The 17931-nt window shown below is 47.1% G+C and overlaps 3 protein-coding genes across 3 annotated transcripts; 2 read left to right on the top strand and 1 right to left on the bottom strand.

The window, feature by feature from the left end:
• Nucleotides 1-3369: 3369 nt before the first annotated feature.
• LOC122617309 (rhythmically expressed gene 2 protein) lies at nucleotides 3370-4818 on the top strand. Its single transcript, XM_043793132.1, has 3 exons — nucleotides 3370-3629; nucleotides 3694-3782; nucleotides 4246-4818. Exons 1-3 carry the CDS (start codon nucleotides 3472-3474, stop codon nucleotides 4779-4781), a joined length of 783 nt encoding a protein of 260 aa, XP_043649067.1. The 5' UTR covers nucleotides 3370-3471; the 3' UTR covers nucleotides 4782-4818.
• A 1178-nt stretch (nucleotides 4819-5996) lies between these two features.
• LOC122615803 (SEC14-like protein 2) lies at nucleotides 5997-11253 on the top strand. Its single transcript, XM_043790931.1, has 6 exons — nucleotides 5997-6677; nucleotides 9427-9496; nucleotides 9557-9600; nucleotides 9663-9780; nucleotides 9844-10638; nucleotides 10699-11253. The coding sequence occupies exons 1-6, from the start codon at nucleotides 6624-6626 to the stop codon at nucleotides 10839-10841; spliced, it is 1224 nt and encodes a 407-aa protein (XP_043646866.1). The 5' UTR covers nucleotides 5997-6623; the 3' UTR covers nucleotides 10842-11253.
• On the bottom strand, nucleotides 11095-17149 carry LOC122615802 (mediator of RNA polymerase II transcription subunit 14). Its single transcript, XM_043790930.1, has 9 exons — nucleotides 16859-17149; nucleotides 16706-16800; nucleotides 16077-16642; nucleotides 15526-16017; nucleotides 15090-15457; nucleotides 14797-15031; nucleotides 14103-14738; nucleotides 13743-14047; nucleotides 11095-13686 (listed from the first exon to the last, which is right to left on the bottom strand). Exons 1-9 carry the CDS (start codon nucleotides 16934-16936, stop codon nucleotides 11776-11778), a joined length of 4686 nt encoding a protein of 1561 aa, XP_043646865.1. The 5' UTR covers nucleotides 16937-17149; the 3' UTR covers nucleotides 11095-11775.
• Nucleotides 17150-17931: the final 782 nt, after the last annotated feature.

Genomic DNA, 17931 nt, shown 5'->3' with positions numbered 1-17931 from the left:
ATACGGCACAAGAATGTCCTTCATCGAAATAAATAAATATTGATACGAGGGTCGTTTGATAAGTCCGTGACTTTTTGTATTTGCCGCGCACCTGCTCTAAATACAACACTGCTCCTGTCAGCAGTTATCGATTAACAGCTGACTGTAAAATTTTGAGAAAGCTGCGTTTTTTGGTTTGCGTTTTATAGGCATTGAAAGCAGACGATCTCGTGAATTTTGCTGTTCCATCAGGACAATGCACGGGTGCACACGTGTGTAGTCAGCATGGCAAAATTTCATAAATTGGGCTACGAACTGCTACCCCATCCAGCATATTCTCCAGATTTAGCCCCCTGTGACTATTTTTTGTTTCCAAACATGAAGAAATGGCTCGGCGGTAAGCGATTCGGGTCAAATGAAGAGGTCATCACAGAAACAAACGACTATTTTGAGGGCCTTGAGAAAACCTATTATTTGGAAGGAATAAAAAAATTGGAAAAACGCTGGACTAAATGTATAGAGCTAAAAGGAGATTATGTTGAGAAATAAAACGCTTCTTTGACGAAAAAAATATATTTTATTCAAAAAGTCACGGACCTATCAAACGACCCTCGTAGTACTGATATTGATAATAGCAACCATTTGAGTCTTGTTTTCTTCTCTCGCCTAAGTAACACATCAAGTTCATCCCTCAGTTTGTATTTCTTTGACCCAAATGATCCCCAAAAGTTAGTTTCATTAGCTTCCCAGGTACTTAATGAACCCGGCTGCTCCTAGAGCTCTGGTGTCCGTTTGTGGCGCGGTGCCGAAAAGGAGAGCTGGCGAGTTGGGGAGGTGGAAAGGTGGCAGTGGCCATTCTAGTGGGCGAGCAGACGCAGGATGGCGGATCCCATGGCGGTTTGGCTGCATTCCAAGTCACACAGAACCAAACAGAATCGAATCCGAAGAGCAGAAAGAAGTGGCTGCAGTGGAAGCAGCCAAACCTAATCCGACGAAGACGACGACGACGACCCAACTCCGATGAGATGAGGAGTTGTCGTGCCAGGAGAAACAGGAGAAGCTGCCGGCAGCACAGGGTTTAGCTTTTATGCACGGCAAGAAAATATTCACACTGCGTTTTTTCTTTTATGAAAAATGTTTTTGGAATTGTAAAGGTTCGAAAATGTATTACAAATTAATATTAGAAAAATCGTTGATTATGTGTGGAAAACAAAAGAAGGTGGCGGTAGCAGTAGAATTAGCTGTTATGCACTGTCAACAAAAACTAGCTATTAATCTGCAATGTATTTCAAAATATTTGCTTTTCCGACTTTGGTACATCTACTTGAAATTTCATTAGTTTTATCATTTACGTTTCATGCACATGAATAAAGAAAAAATTGTTATCCAATAAACTATACAACTTGTGCATCTTTGTAAAATAAACTTTTAACTTTTATATTTGTTTTGCTAATATTTATTATCAGTGTAATGACGCTGGCGCTGCTGGTGCGGTACTTTTGCTGCTGCAGCTTCTAAAAACTCCACTAAAAATTATTTATTAACATGGTAGAAATTCGCAAACAGGTTAAAACGACCAATCAAAGCGGCAAGAACAGCAACAACAACAACTACAGCAACAACAACAACAAAAGCGGCGGCAGCCAAAGACCCAAAGTGCAGATAATATTAAAAGGCAGTCAGGCAGCCAGCCGGAGTTGCACGAGGATCGAGGGACCGGCAATGGGGAATGGGGCAGGGGGGTGGAGGGGTATCCAAAGGGGGTTTCGGGGCATCTGGGGGCGGAGAAGGAGGAGGAGGGGGGGGGGAGGCGGAGGAGCTTTGGCCCCGACTTCCAAGCCAGACACATTTCGAAAAGGGCCAACACCGAATTCCAGGGGAGTCGTTGACTCGCCTTCGCTTGGTTACTTTTCTTGGGAAAGTTTTTGTTGAAAGTTGGACAGTAACTGAATTTTGCCGTTTTTGTTATTTTTTAGCTCGCTTTTTAGTTCGCTTTCTGCAACCGCCAGAGAGCCAAGTTGGGTTGCGGCGATAAGGCGACGTAGAGCAGAGCAAACAAGCTTTGTAGGTGGTAATCAGCGGAGTTGCACCTCCAAAAGGTCTGCAGACTTCAAGAGGCTCGGGAAAATCCAAAATGCACTGGATAATTTACATACGATCAATGGAATTCTTATCACATATAAAGATCCCTTTCTAATACTCAGAGTCCTTGTTTTGTGTAGGCAATTAGTGTAGAATTATTTGTAGATCGTATTTAATAGCATTATCAAATGTTCTTCTGCCTGATTTTTTGTTTTATTTGGGAAATTCCCTTTCCCGGCAGTTCGAGTTATGGCATTCCGAACAAAGTCCAGCATTCCTAAATGCCGATCAAAAAAGGAGAGACAAAAACAAACCGACAATTTGACAAGCAGAATGCACGGAATTTCAGGATCCCTTTCCAAAGAAATCCGACCTCAAGTCGTTAAATTCGCGTATTATTTATAGCCAAATCGAATGGAATTGGCCAATGACAACGGAGAATGGGTGCTGCCAAAATAATTTGTGGAATGCTGATACTTCTTTATAATTAAGTTACTTTTATCAGCGATAAAATCATAATAGAAAACGGAAATCTATTAACTCAACACACACTCGTTGTGCTTATCTACAAAACATTTTAAAATTAAAATTAGTTTTAAAGTAACTACTTGGACCTACAACTTAATTTTCTAATATTTTCAATCTAAACATATTTTTTTGAATTTGCCGCCAATTTTTTGTGCCGTGGCGCCACCTAGTTGGAAATAACATGACTACAGTTTTAACAGAGCTCTGTACTTAGCAGAAGAGTAAGCCGAGACTCCCACCGTCAGTAGACCGCCAGGTGGCGCATACAAATCAACTAATTTGAGCGAAATTTTGTTACTTTGCTTATTTGTATTATTAAACTGAAGTGATATGTAATTAAACATTTTTCCGGTTCTACCGTTAGATGAAATGATTATGAAATCGTGGAATTGTTCAACACTGGGGAGAAAGCGCACTGTTTTTAGAAGAAACACAAATGAAAAGCAAAGAAAGTGATAAGAAAGTCGTTCTTATCTGGGCAACAGTGTTTGCTTCGCCGAGTAATCAGTGCAGATTGCAGATCGATACTAATTTGACAACATGAAACCAGAGATAACCGCAGCACTCGGCGAAGATAAAGTGCCATTTTAATCCGGCTCGGCATTTGTATGTATGTGTATGCATGTGTGTTCCGATGCTCCGAGGTCCGCGATTCAATTCGATTCGATTCGAAACGAAGCCCTCGGAATTGGAATCGGAATCTGGGGGCAGCAGCTGCTGGTGATAACGAGGCGGATCGGCTTTCGTACAAAACAATAACAGAATGCCCCCAGCTCACGTAGTTCGCCGGCTGATTTCAGTCGCCAACGTTCGACGAGAGTCGCAAGTCGTCAGTCACACGTCAAGAGTTCTCGAGCGACATTTTCAGAGATTCCCGGCAAGATGCGCAGCCTCAGCCGCTTTCGCCTCATAACCTTCGATGTGACCAACACCCTGCTCCAGTTCCGCACCACTCCCGGCAAGCAGTACGGCGAGATTGGCGCCCTGTTCGGCGCCCGATGCGACAACAACGAGCTGGCCAAGAACTTCAAGGCCAACTGGTAGGAGGCACAGATATATTATATTATATCATATGATCCATCTAAACTGAACTGATCTTTCCAGGTACAAGATGAACCGCGATTATCCCAACTTTGGGCGCGACACGAATCCGCAGATGGAGTGGCAGCAATGGTGGCGTAAGCTGATAGCAGGTGAGTGCCCGCGAAGTGTTTGTCTACTGGGGGGTGATAAACATTGCGGCTTGTTCCAAAGTGCATTTGGCGCAATCGCCACTAAAAGTGCTTAGTATCCGCAACTTCTCTCAGCAACAATGGCTAGAAACACCGCTTAGTAGGTAGCGAAAGCAAATCCGATCATGACAAAACTATTTGTATGATTTAGTGTAGAAAACTGTCGAAAAGAAATATCTATTCGAAAACATTGCATTAGGCACATTAGCTAAAAGTTGCAGACGTCAACAACGATGGCGCTCCAAAGATTAGAGATTAATGAAACTTCTCTTCTAATGCAAAGATCACACAAGCGTTTGGCACCTGCTAATTTCCTGTCGATTAGAACAGTTATAAACTCTATTTCACAAAACACCCAAGTGGTTCAGAGTTGATCATTCATCGATGCTTAAACACTAACCAAACTGTCCGACTCCATTCGCAGGAACTTTTTCGGAGAGCGGAGCGGCCATTCCCGACGAGAAGCTGCACAACTTCTCCAACCACCTAATCGAGCTCTACAAAACCTCCATTTGCTGGCAGCCGTGCAACGGCAGCGTGGAGCTCCTCCAGCACATCCGCAAGGACTTGAAGCCGGAGAAGTGCAAGCTGGGCGTGATTGCCAACTTCGATCCGCGGCTGACGACCCTGCTGCAGAACACCAAGCTGGACCAGTACCTGGACTTCGCGGTCAACTCGTACGAGGTGCAGGCCGAGAAGCCCGACCCCCAAATCTTTCACAAGGCGATGGAGAAGTCGGGCTTGGACAACCTCAGGCCGGAGGAGTGCCTGCACATTGGCGACGGACCAACCACCGACTACCTGGCCGCCAAGGAACTGGGCTGGCACTCGGCGCTGGTGCACGAGAAGAGCTACGCATATCTGGTCAAGAAATACGGCGAGGACATCGACCGCGATCACGTCTTTCCCAGTCTCTACGACTTTCACAAAAAGATCTCGGACGGCGTCGTTGTCTGGTGATTGATTGTACACACATTAAATTAGTTACACCAAAGCAGTCCGCGTCTTTTGCTTGGAATGGGTTTAGAGTGAAGTAATTTCAGATGGGAAATGCATAATATTATGCCCGAATACCATACAGTAAGAGTAATCTTTAAGAGCACTATCTTTAAAAGTGTAAATCACTAAAGTCGACTGTAAATGGAAAGTACGCATTCACTTTATACTTTTCCATTTTAAACCAGCCTTATTCACCTAACAAGCGCCAACCTATTGAAATTCACCACACGCACAACTAGCTCAGACAACAACCAGAAATCTATCGAATGAGAATGTGGGGAATTAATAACGAATCAAAGTATGAAATTCAGATTTGTTCTAATTCACTTTTTAAAACTATAAAATAAGCTTTGTTTATCAATAACACAAGATAACACAAACACACAGTGATGGCTGTTTTTTACAGCTGATTGACCATACCAAAGAATATTTTAGCTTTCTAGCTGCTTTAAACATTTTTTTTTTTTTTAATTTTTGAATTTTTTATAAGGGGTAACATCATGATTTTTTTTCAAAAAATCGAAAAAATTTAAAAGTGTCGGATTTAGACGCCAATAGTATGAAACAAAAGGGAATTTAAATACGATTTAAATAAGCTAATAATATTTGAACCAATATTTTCAAAGCTGTGGCCAAAATACTCTTAATTTTTCAAGGATAAATCACCATATGGAAAAGTTATAGGCTTATTGAAAGGCTTTTTGTCAAGACCTGATATACAAATTGCTCTTTAAAAGTGGTAAACAAACTCGTAAAAAATAACAGAAATAACAACGGGTGCCAAAGCACTTGGCTTCCGTATCTTATCCCGCCAAACATATGTTTATATTTGGCGTGCAAAAAAAGCGTTATCAGTTGAAGAGTGCTTCAGTTGATTGGTAAGTGGCCCATGGGATCAGGTGATGGGTTAGGCTAGGCATAAATGGGTTAGGTCAATGGAATACCCATTTCACACCCACACCCATTTTTATCCACCTTATTAAGCATAGACATAGCATAGCATTAAGGGGTAGCCCAGGTATCCCGCAGTCGAGACTTCCGTTCAGCTGTTTGGATTTTCTCTGGCCCAAAGAGTGATTCTCTTGGCTGGCAGTCTCTCTGTTTGCTCTCCGTTCATTTCGATTTCATCCACTTTTAAGTGGCGCAGTGGAACCGCTGGCGTCAGTTGCTCGCCACCCTCGGAACGGAACGCATCGGATTGGCTCGGAAACCCGCGAAATAGCGACTAATATACACACTGCACCTCAGCTCGCCGCTTTATCACTAACGAAAGCAAAACATTCTGAACGCTCACACAGCTGCGGATACGGATTTCAGTTATTTTGTTTAGCCATTTCAGCCATTTTAACCATTTGCGTGCGACACTCGCCTTGGGCCAAGTTTGAGGCATTTTCCAAGTTGGCATTATTGTAATTAGCCCGTCCGTCTGTAGAGACTACAAAACGAGACGAACACAAAAATAAAACGCAGAATAATTGCGCTGGAAATAATGTGCGCGGCTAAAAGCGCTAACGTAACGGCTAAATAATAGTAGAAAGTTTTTTATTGTTATCTCTTCTTCTGAGCCGCAGCTGCCAAAAACCGAACAGCCATAGCAAGAGCTTTAAAATTTTGCGTGTGAACAGCAAAGAAAAGAAATCCGCATTCGGCCCCATATCTTCGACTTAATGTGACTGTGTGTGCCCGGCTTACCAAATTGGCCACGTTCGCACGCCGCCCGGTCAATAAAGCCAAATATCTAAGATACGCCATAGTCAAAATACAAAAAATACAAACACAAACTAACCAAACAAAACCAAAAACATGTCTGCTCCACTGCCCGAAATCAGCGAAGAACAACGCGCCATACTGGAGAAGGTAAGCATTTCCCGTGGGTCTCTTGGGGGAAGTACTCGGTATTTGCCTGGGGATTCTTGGCAGGGGGAGCATGCAGATAAAGCTCCAGCTCCACAACGAGGCTGTGTTTACCCACTTTATAGTAATCGTTTTGGTTCAGGGACTCATTCCGAGAACATAGTGGAGAAGTTAACAAATAACTTAATCAGGTAAACGTGTTTTGTCAAAAGAGAAACTTATATAGTTTAAAGCCAGTGAGCCCTTTATGATACTTTCTATGATCGATAGGTTATCAATTAATTTATAAGAAAGTTACAGATATTTCCAAGCAAACTAATTTTGTTATATTGATGCGCCTCCAAGTGCCAAGAATAGTTTCAGCAACGTTCTTTATTCAACGTAGTTTGCAACAAATTGCCTCTATGAATTTCCCAATGATCAGTGATTTATTCTAAACAAAGTAAAACAGAACAGTCATCGTGCAGTCAGCGAAGCATATTGATGGCTGGTTATGGAAATGAGAAATTGCTCGCTTGACTTCCCTTTTTAAGTGTTGGCAAATTCATCAGACTCTGCCAAAGCAGAATCAACTGCAACATATTAAGTATACTCCATTATCTACCCAGAGCTGTAGTCGAGGAAATAATGGGGGCTACTTAAAAGAGATTGATATTCTGTGCAAAAAGCCATAACATCATAAGAAGTACTTTAAGAATAATACTATTGAAACCCTCGAAACGCCTTCCAACTTCGCCACTGATGCATGTTTTTAATGCAGTTGCGCATTGTTGACGTCTCACGAGTTCTTGGTTGGCACACCGAAAACCGCTTGCGAAACCAAAACTCAGCTGAAGTCGAATGGTGACACACAAACCGATCAGTTCAATGAAAATATGCAAATAAAATACACATAAAACGGGCAGCCGAGGAGAACGCCTCATAAGGCGCTGTTAATAGTAAGCGAAACTAAATTGGACACTTGTAGATAAACTACTCAAATAGGTAGAATGCATTGTATGCAATGAGAGAAGTAAATCAGAACCCTTGCAAGTAATTAAACAATGAATAAAAAGGGCAATTAATCCATCATAATAGGCGGATTAAGAGCGACCCCTGCCCTTTTTTAATTGCCCGCGGGATGCTAAGTGCGACATTTGTGCAATTTCATGACAACGACTGCGATTATCCGTATGAATACACATGAAGTGTTTAATGATAAACGCGACCCAGTCGTTAAGCGAGGAGCATTGATCCAGAACGAAATCACCCAGGGATCGACCCTTAGACCCGGCGAGATCTACTGTACAAATCAGGTAGAATTAGCATAAATCAAATCATCCAAGCAACAGGTTTCAGCGCAGGTGTCTTCGACTGCCTAAAATCCGAATGAAAAGAAGAGAAACTTCGTTGTCTTCTGGATTTCGAGCGGAATGCAAAACGACTGCAACATTGCCCATCGTTAAATGCTAGGCTAGCATTATTCAAGCGGCAGACTGAAGTGTAGGGCGACCACGCCAAGTATAGACTCAATTTCGAGTGGCTCAATGGGTATTAACCTTTCCGTCTGTGTGGAAAACTCAGTCAAAGTCAGGCCAAGAAGTGGAAGAACAAAGCAAGTGGCCAAAAACCCAGTCTTACGGCCCGCCGATAAAACGAGGAAGTACGCACAGCCAAAGCCAACAGAACTGGGCGCTAATGACATCCACAGGCGGGTAGTAGCCACAGCTTGGTCTTTGGCCAAGTTTGCAGCCAAGCTGCGAAAAGCGAAAACTAAAGCCGAAAACAGAAAAAACCAAATAAAAGAAGCGGTTAGCGGCTAGCGGTGAGACGGCCTCGTTATTGAATTCCAAGTGGTTTTTGAAGTCGAGCCTGAGCCGAGTGACTCAGCAGTTGGCAAGCAACCTAGACGCGAGTCAATTAAATGATTGAAATGGTGCTAAGTATGCACTTGATCGAATGCAAATTGAAGTACGTGATGTTTACGCGACAAATAAGTTAGTTAGCAAAAGGCCTCAAAGGTGCTGTGAGCTCTGGCTCGTAAAACAAATGCAGCCGATTGAGTGAACTCTTGCTATCAGCTGCTGTGCGAATCAGCTTTCGTTGACCACATCCGAATTTGGCAGTCGGCACAAGGCCAATACAAATTAACAGCAATTAAGACAACAAAGGCCAATATGCAGGTGCGCAGCCCCAGACCCAATAAACGTTATCGCTTGGAGATAGGAAATTTACCCGCTCAGCTCTTCGAACAATCCGTCAAAAGCCGTCCCTCTGCACGGCCTTCGGCAAATAAATCATTCAAACAAATTGGATTATAAATCAGATTGAAAATAGCTGTTTTTTAAGCTGGGGTGAACTGCAATCTGCTGAATCTACACAAGTTACAGGGCAACATTAGTGCAATAACACATATCACTTGCATCTAGGCCGCGTTATCTATGTAACTTTGGCTCTAAGTCAACAACTCCTAATAGAGGTAATAAAACTGTGCTCGCTAACGCTTTAAAAACAATTCAAACAAAAACTTTATGCATATAAGCTAGCAGTTATTTGAGATATATTATAAAAGTTACCCTAACACAGCAGCTTTTACTAATTTTAAACGTGATCTGCGATTTCTTTAAGTGAAAGTTTCCTTAAGATATATTTGAAGCCTGAATAATATATCACTGCACAATATGAATCATAAATATGGTGCTCAAGTATAATGATTCATATCAAAAATTGTAATATATAGTCATTGATAACAACACATTTATTGTACTTACAGTTTCGCAAGCAGATGGATGATGCTTTGGTGGGAACCCACGACGATTACTTCTTGGTGCGCTGGCTGAGAGGTAAGTTACTACTTCAATATAACCTAGATGAAAACTATATTTCCTTCCGTTCAAAAACAGCTCGCAAATGGAATCTGGAAGCCGCGGAGAAGATGCTGAGGGCTGTAAGTACAAAAAGGATTAAAATGAATGGCTTTACTGATTAAACTGTGTTATTACCTCGTAGAGCTTGAAAACCCGCGCCATGTGGAATGTGGACAACATCGAGAAGTGGGATCCACCGAAGGCACTGCAGGAGTATCTGCCCTACGGCCTCATGGGCTACGACAACGAAGGATCCCCGGGTTGGTGGCGAATGCTCGGCACAAACAAAGCCACAAACTAAGCAACTGCATTTTCCTTTTCAGTGCTGGTCTGCCCCTTCGCCAACTTCGACATGTGGGGCATGATGCACTGCGTCACGCGCTTCGAGTTCCAAAAGTACCTGGTGCTGCTGCTCGAGCGCTTCATGAAGATCGCCTACGACCAGAGCCAAAAGCACGGATGGCGGGCCCGCCAGCTGGTCGTGTTCTTCGACATGCAGGACGTGAACCTGAAGCAGTACGCCTGGCGACCGGCAGCCGAATGTGTGATCTCAACGGTGAAGCAATACGAGGCCAACTTCCCGGAGCTGCTGAAGATGTGCTACATAATCAACGCGCCCAAGCTCTTCTCGGTGGCGTTCAACATAGTGAAGAAGTTCCTGGACGAGAACACCACCAGCAAGATCGTGATCTACAAGTCCGGAGTGGACCGCTGGCAGGAGCAGCTCTTCTCCCACGTCAACCGCAAGGCATTCCCGAAGGCCTGGGGCGGCGAGATGGTGGACAGGAACGGAGATCCCCAGTGCAAGGCACTGATGATCTGGGGCGGCAAGCTGCCGGAGGAGCTCTACATCGACCAGAGCAGCCAGCAGAGCGACCGAGACTTTGTGGAGGCCCAGGTGCCCAAGGGCGACAAGTTGAAGCTGCACTTTAAGGTCAACGTGGAGGAGCAGAAGATCCTCTCGTGGGAGTTCCGCACCTTTGACTACGACATCAAATTCGGCATCTACAGCGTGGACGACAAGACGGGCGAGAAGCGCAGCGAGGTGCCCCTGGGAACGGTGTACTCCAACGAGATGGACGAGATTGGCTACATCTCCACGCGACCCCACACCACTTGTGAGTAGAATAGCTTCGTTTTGGTTACCTCTATTAATGGCATGTGAAAATCATCCTCAGACACCGTGGTTTTCGACAACTCCGCCAGCTACCTGCGCAGCAAGAAGCTCCGCTACTGGGTGGACCTCATCTCCGAGGAGGAGGAGGGCATAGCCGAGCTGACCACCCAGATGGACAACACTCAGATTGCGAATCAGCAGTGAACGGGATCGAAGCCCCGCGCGACCAGCAACCAAGCCAAATACCAACGGGAGTAGATAATCTATAGATTATTAGATAGACGACAACACAAACTAACCTCGGTGCAATAGTCACAAAGCATTTGGCCAGATCTCCGCTGCCATCTGCTCCTTCGGAGTCGGAGTCCGCATGGCAGCAACTCTGGCGCGTCTGCAATCGAACTATGTGATAGAAACAAATTAGCAAAGGAACACACAAGTATGACTCACACCTATGTACATTTATAGATAATCGATAATCGTTTTATTACATACCTAGCCGCACTGTTTAGTTAACAATTTATAATCTTGGATGTGTAATTTGTTTCCATGCCCAATCTTTCAGGGAGTACAGCACAATAATAAAATGTATATAGCACCTGATCCCCAAATGAGATATCATGTCGTGCCTCTCTTTTCTTGGGTCAGGTGGCTGCTGCCAAATGTGCATGCAAAACATTTTTGGTCCTTGGTCAACAGGAACACCGCAATATTGGTGAAATGGAATCTTAAGGACTACCAAAGCAGACTTTCATTATAATATTTGACATATTTGACACATTTGACAACTCCAGTTATGTTTGGAGTTGCCAAATACAAATGAATTAGATACTAGCATTAACTAAATAGTGTATCGTGGAGTGGATCGATTTCTTGGTATGTAAACAATCTACAAAATTATAGGGGCAGAAAGCGCACCATGTGCAGTTTTGCGAAGCTTCAAAACTGCTCATGGATTACTTCGTTTGCTACGACTTTTGAGATTCCAAATCGACTCACCCCAGAGCAGAGGGTGTTCTGTGTACGCTTATCCAATAAACTCGCTTATCCCATAAATAATCGATCGCCGTTCCGGGTTGCCAGCTCACAGGCCTTCAGCTCACGGCTGCTGCGAGGAGGCGCGGCGCTTGCGCCTTCATCACTGCGGGCCACCGGGATTGGGGCCCATCTGCGGGTAGCCGCCGGGACCCACTGGACCCTGGGGTCCCACCTGCTGGGGCAGCTGCTGCATGGGCATCATCGGATTGGGACTGGATCCCACTCCCACTCCGACACCCACACCTACTCCGACGCCCACGCCCACGGGAGGTCCTATGGATTGGTTGGGCGGTGGCTGTGGCATCTCTGCGGCCAGCTGAAGATTCGTCAGCAGATCCGTGATGGCTGGGAAGAGCGTACACTGATTCTGTTGCGCATTGAACTCGGCAAAGCGGCGCAGAAGCGTGCTGGCAGCGGTCATTGTGGGCGAGGTCACTTGTCCCGTGCGTTCCGCCAGCTGGGTGACGTTCGTCTGAATGTCGTACACAATGGGCAGCACCAGCGAGGGGCTGTCCTTCCAGTCCTTGCCCACGCCCATGCCCGCGCCATAGGGTATCCTCGTGATCTGCAGGAAGAACAGTATCTTCATGCGTCCCAGAACCACGCAGGCATTGCCGCTGGGCACAATGGGCACCGCCGAGGGCGGCATGCGCAAGCACATCTGCACCGTCCACTTCAGTTGGTCGCCACCCAGTTCCGGCTTCAGCTCCAGACGCATGATCTGTACGAAATCCTTGAGTACCTGGGCGGGCAGGTTCAGCAGTCGGCAGATGCTGTGCAGGGAATTGGGTCGGTATGGTGGAGCTGCCACTCTGGTGTCAAAGTACTGCTCTATGACCAGCAGGTCGTCCTGGCTAAGCTGGAACGGCGGCGGCAGCTTGTCGGGCATGGGCGGCAGCTGCGAGATTTTGAGGTGCAGCGTCTGCATGTGCATCTGGTTCAGCACCACCTGGCACTGCAGTCCGTCCACCTTGAAGAGCACCACTCCTGGTTCGGTGCTGTTCAGCGCCGTAAGCGTCTCCTCGCTCTGGATGTTTCTGTGCAATTGCCTCCTCATATAAACGCAGCCCAGAAAACGCTCTAGCGGACTCATGTCCTGCACATTGATGTCCTTGTTGGGATGCGGACTGGGCCGACACAGAGTCTCCAAGGCCTCATGGGTGAGCAGAGTAGGCACTGCTCCAGCCCAGGGCCGATTGAGAGTGCCCCGAGAGCCGCCTCTATCCGCACCGCCGGCTCCTCCTGCTCCACCACCTGTGCTTTTGTGCTCAGGACTCTGTCCGGGTCGTGGAGATGGACGCGGCATGCTGGGGGATCCGGGCCAGTTGTTATTCGCCGGCGACATGGCGGTGAAGGGAGAGTCCTGGTGGCTCTGCATGTACAGCGTGTTGGGTCCAGGGCTGTGGACCATGTGCGGACTGGGCTGAGGATTCAGCGGAGACGAGGGCATCAAGCCGCTGGGCGACGGATGCGGCATGTGCGGCGCTGGCGGTGAGGTCAGGTTGAAGTTGCCATGTCCCTGGGGTCCGCTGCCGCCACCTGCGCCCGCACTTGGATGCGGACTGGCGGGTGTGTGCGGATTTGAACTGGAGGGCGGCGTGTGGGGGGCAGGAAAACGCAAGCCACTGTCTCTGGGCGACTGCGGTCCCCGCATTCCAGTTCCCAAAAATGGTGAGGAGCCACCAGCACTTACCCCCGCAACACTGCTCGGTCCACCGAAGTTGTCCTCCATTCCCATGGGCGACAGCGGATTGTCGTCCTCGTGGGAAGCCCGTCCCCTGTAGACCGCCGACTCATCCACGTACTTGGAGAGGAAGGCTTTCAGGCCCTGGATGGGCGTGAACTCCTCCACCACGTTGCGCTCGAAGCGACTGCTCGCTCCATCTCGGATGGACACGAGTCGGTTGGCACGGAAACGCAACTCCAGACAGTAGACTGCCTGGTAAGTCAACCTTATCAGGCACGGCGATTGTGCCAGCATGCAGAACGATAGCACTGGCACCTGAGGGCGCTAGAATCGAGGGATAATGTAATGATGTTTGATGCACAGTAGCTAAGTGTACTTACCGGTATCCCCAAGAAGGGCAGCACTGGCAGCTTGGCAATGGAGCTCAGCGGGTTGTAGGTTTCATGCAGGATCTGGGCGACCTGGGTGATGCTATGCTGCTGGTTCAAGTGTTGCGCCAGCTGGTCACGCATCATTGAGTGCGCGTTTACGGCTGACATTCCACCCACGAACGTCAGTCGGAAGCCGTGCGATTGCACCGACCAGTAGATATTGCAGCTTACCTCTTTTTTGGGTCCGTAACCGAGTAGCAGGTTCATGTAGCTGTATGACTTGACCACCAGCATGTCGCACAGGGAAAGGCGTTCTATAAATTGAAGAGAAGTTAATAAATGCAAAAGAATGCACTGGTGTAAACTCACTGTTTCGCAGCTGCTCAGCAAAGTCGTGCACCAGCGTGTACAGGTACACGATTTTCGACCAGTCGTTCAGCAGATCCTCAACTGTCTTGGAAAAGTCGTGGTTCGCCTGCTCGTAGGTGAGGTAAACAGTCCGCCGACTGCCCTGCTCCTTCTGGTGGCTACTTTGCAGCGGCGTGCTGTAGAAGACGAACTCCACTACCCAGATGCGGACCTGGCTGTTCTTGTTGGTCTGCGAGCGCACCGAAATGGAGAGAACGCGACGCATCAGGTCGTCCCACACGTGGGGGTCGATTTTCGGCAATCCTGAGGCCCCACCTGGCTTGTTTTCCGCTGCTCCGGCAGGTGCTCCCTGTTGCTGTGGTTGTTGGCTTGCAAAAGTTGTTTTGCCTGGCTGTGGTAAGGCCAGGATCTTTAGCACGAGTGACGTGGCATTCGCCTCCACCTGAAGACCGCTGTGGGGAATATTGTGCTTGGACAGCGTCTGGGCTAGGTTCATGAAGGGTATCTTTTCGTCACACATGGCCACCACGTGAGCCAGCTCGGGAATGAAGTAGGCAGGAAATATGGTCTTTTGTTGTTTGGCCGGAGGAGCCAGCAAATCTCCATTCGACTTTCGTTTGTGCGGGGAAACCTCCGCTAAAAGATTCATTGTTTAATTAGGTGGTTCAAGGATTTAAAGTGCCGCTATGCTCACCGTCCACCTCAGTGCCAGGACCATGTGTGGCCACAAAAGTATCAAACTCGATGAGGCGCATCAACTTGGTGTAACACTTTGGAATGTCCGAATGCGGCTGGGCCACTACAGACACCAGCTGCTTGGCGGAGTCGTCTATAACATCCAACTCGTCCTTTTGGAAGGCCACGAAGCCCAGGTGAAAGGTGTATTCCATTTCGTTGGGCATGGTAGTCTTTTCCTTGAGTTGAACCACCTGAAAGAGATCAAAGTTGTCATATTTTCTTAATTACACTCACTGAATGTATAATTACCAGCACAATATTGGGATGCCTGTGCAGTTTGACATAAATCTTGTGTCTGCCCGGCTGCAAGAGCTCCTGATCAGGCTGCACAAGAAATGGAAGTGTCTCGGTGGCCGTAGCCGGAAGATGTTGTAGGGTTTTATCGCACCTCCGATGGGTGATCCAGAAGCGCAGCTCCGAAAGCAATCCGGGCAGCTTGCTGCGATCCCCATTGAGGCAGTCCTGCATCTCCTCCGTGATCGGACAGTCCAGATGCTTGGGCACATGACAACGGAACATGCCCGTGTGGGTGTCAATGGTGATGTGTATCTGCTCGGCCCTCAGACAGGGGGAGAGTACGGGCACGGTCAAAATGGCAGGAGTTCCTTGGAGGTTGACTGTCGAAAAGATGACCGGAATTAGTTAGTCCTCGCGCACAACTAGTTAAGCTTTACGTTACACTCACAGTCAACATCCTTCAAAAAGGCCTGAAACTCCAGCTTGAGATCGCTCAGCCTGGACACCGATCGTATGTAGACAGTATGCACAATTAGGCGCTCCATGGAAAGGTGCTCAGAGCGAACGGCCCGGTCCGCCACTTCGGCAGACTCCTTGGCGCCCAGTGAGGGCACGTGGACCACTGCCAGCGGACGCCCGATCTCGCTGGGATCCGACTGAACGGTGAGGCGGTAGCCCAGCTCCGACTTCAGGTCACGCCAGTACGAGACCGTCAATTTTACACCTGGGACGTACTCCTCCACCGTTATGTTGTTGTCGTCCAGTCTTTCGTAGTTCAAACGCAAGGTCTGCGTGTACAGAACCTCCAGCTGCAGGGATTGGCAGAAGTAGTGCAAACAGTTGTACACCTCGCTGAGGGCATTGGGATTCTCCACCAGACGTGCCTGGATGAGCTGATGGATGTAGTTGACCTGCAGCGGATGCACCAGGGATTTTCCATCTAAAGACAATGATTTCAGTACATTATATAGAATTGGAAGAGAATATTAGATTCCTTACCTCCTGTCTCCTTGTCCTCGACGAGCACGTCAATGTCCAGCAGCCGCCAGGGAACTGTGGGATTATCTCCCATTACGGTCAGTGAAACGCTGAACTCGTGCTTCACCTCGAAGGTGACTCGTCCGTTGCGAATGCGGAATTCTCTCATCTGCGGCAACAGTTTTCCTGTGACCAGGCGGTGCTGGATGACCTGGTTCAGACGGAGCAGTGTCTGTCTCTTCTCCGCCGGCGTAATTGCATCGGCGGGCACGATCCGCTCGCGTATACAGGTGGGTAGACGATTGTATGTGCCAGTGGTCAGAACTTCAACGGCGGCGGGTATGTGAAAGTTGGGCAATCGAGCACGAACCAAAGTTTCGCGGGACATGCGCGCCAGCATGTCGGCGGTCTCTACAAACAGCATGTTCTGCTTGTCCAGGAAGCTCATTATCTGCGACGATTTGTCCACCTTCGACACCGAGTTGCCCCATTTGACCAGCGCATTCAGTCGGGTGAACAAATGGCGAGTGCGTGCCGCATAGTTGTAGATCTCCACCTTGCGTTCCATGTCCGTTTTGCGGGGTAAGCTGGAATATTCACGGCAATCAAGCATATGTAAATGTTGTATACATGTTCAAACATGTACTTACAGTTCAGCCAGTACAGTTAGTTCATGGTAAGTCCGCTGGATGATGAAATCGATCAGCACCGACATGGACATTGTGTTGATCCGGGGGCCGCCCTCCTGTGATGCACAAGTGAATTATATATCCATAATATAGGAATGGGACAGGGGAACTCACCTGGGCAGCGGGCAAGTAGCCTCCTCCGCCGCCGCCAACACCGGGCATTTGCTCGAGGGGCAAGGGGGTGGGCGCCATGATGTTTGCTGCTTGTTCCCTGGCTGCTCCGCGTCTTTTGCTTTGCGTTTCTTATGGTTTGTGGATGCCCTTTCTAGTTGTGCATATTTTAGTGCAGTTTTTGCCCGCTTTTGTGCGTTTTCCGGTCAATTTCGCGAATATTCGGAAGCGCAGCAAGTTTCTATTATTGCCCGATTGACGGCCGATAAACGTGTCATCGATATGAGCAGGCGTTAGTTGTGTGAAGGTATCGGTGTTACCGTTTGACTTGTCACGTATACTCTTTAGTATTTTACATTTATACCGTAATCCAGTAATTTACGTATTTTGACATATCATTTTTAAATATTCTACATACAAAATATGTAGACAATATTGAATCTTAAAAATTATCTTTTCTCATATTTATATAATAGAAATCCTGTTTTTGCGTTTATCTTAAATCTATTAGTTACCGCTTTTAATTTATAAGGTAATTAATATTTAATTAATAATCTTATGTAGTTCAGAGTTTGCAGTGTTCTTTTGTTGGTCTCTATATAAAATATTAAATTATTTACTTAAATATATAATTATCCTACTCCTGCAGGCTCATAACCAAATTCCGCTGGCACGGCCAATTATAGACAGCGGGTAAAGTTCATTGACCAAGTCCGCTTTCCATTACCATTACCACTGGCACTCGGGTGTTTTAGTTTTCCTCATGTGGCGGCTGTTAAAAATAAGGAAAACAAAAACATTTCCGCTTTTGTTTCTTTGAATTTTGACACGGTTGATGTTTGGCTGCCATTGCACATGGCACTCGGAGGCTACCCTCTCCCAATCCCGATCCCTCTCCCGATTCCTCCCCCAATCCGATCCCCAATAAACAGCCACTGATTCAAGTGGCGGCACATGCCAACCCTCCGTCTCCATCCTCATCTGAATCTCCACCCACCAAAACCAAAACACATTCGTATGGGCCTTGCAAAGTGGCAGCCACCTTCGGAATCGCTCCACTTGCTCTTGGAAAGTTC

This window comes from Drosophila teissieri, chromosome 3L (assembly GCF_016746235.2).
Source record: "Drosophila teissieri strain GT53w chromosome 3L, Prin_Dtei_1.1, whole genome shotgun sequence".
Taxonomy (NCBI): Eukaryota; Metazoa; Arthropoda; class Insecta; order Diptera; family Drosophilidae; genus Drosophila; species Drosophila teissieri.
This window is presented reverse-complemented; position numbering and strand designations above follow the sequence as displayed.

Coding starts and splice junctions, on each gene's coding strand:
- LOC122617309 (XM_043793132.1), top strand. CDS start 3,472: ATGCGCAGCCTCAGCCGCTTTCGCCTCATAACCTTCGATGTGACCAAC. Junction 3,630..3,693: donor AAGAACTTCAAGGCCAACTG/GTAGGAGGCACA, acceptor TGATCTTTCCAG/GTACAAGATGAACCGCGATT. Junction 3,783..4,245: donor GTGGCGTAAGCTGATAGCAG/GTGAGTGCCCGC, acceptor CTCCATTCGCAG/GAACTTTTTCGGAGAGCGGA.
- LOC122615803 (XM_043790931.1), top strand. CDS start 6,624: ATGTCTGCTCCACTGCCCGAAATCAGCGAAGAACAACGCGCCATACTG. Junction 6,678..9,426: donor AACGCGCCATACTGGAGAAG/GTAAGCATTTCC, acceptor TTGTACTTACAG/TTTCGCAAGCAGATGGATGA. Junction 9,601..9,662: donor CGGAGAAGATGCTGAGGGCT/GTAAGTACAAAA, acceptor ATTACCTCGTAG/AGCTTGAAAACCCGCGCCAT.
- LOC122615802 (XM_043790930.1), bottom strand. CDS start 16,936: ATGGCGCCCACCCCCTTGCCCCTCGAGCAAATGCCCGGTGTTGGCGGC. Junction 16,643..16,705: donor CTAACTGTACTGGCTGAACT/GTAAGTACATGT, acceptor TGAATATTCCAG/CTTACCCCGCAAAACGGACA. Junction 14,048..14,102: donor TGCTGAGCAGCTGCGAAACA/GTGAGTTTACAC, acceptor TTCAATTTATAG/AACGCCTTTCCCTGTGCGAC.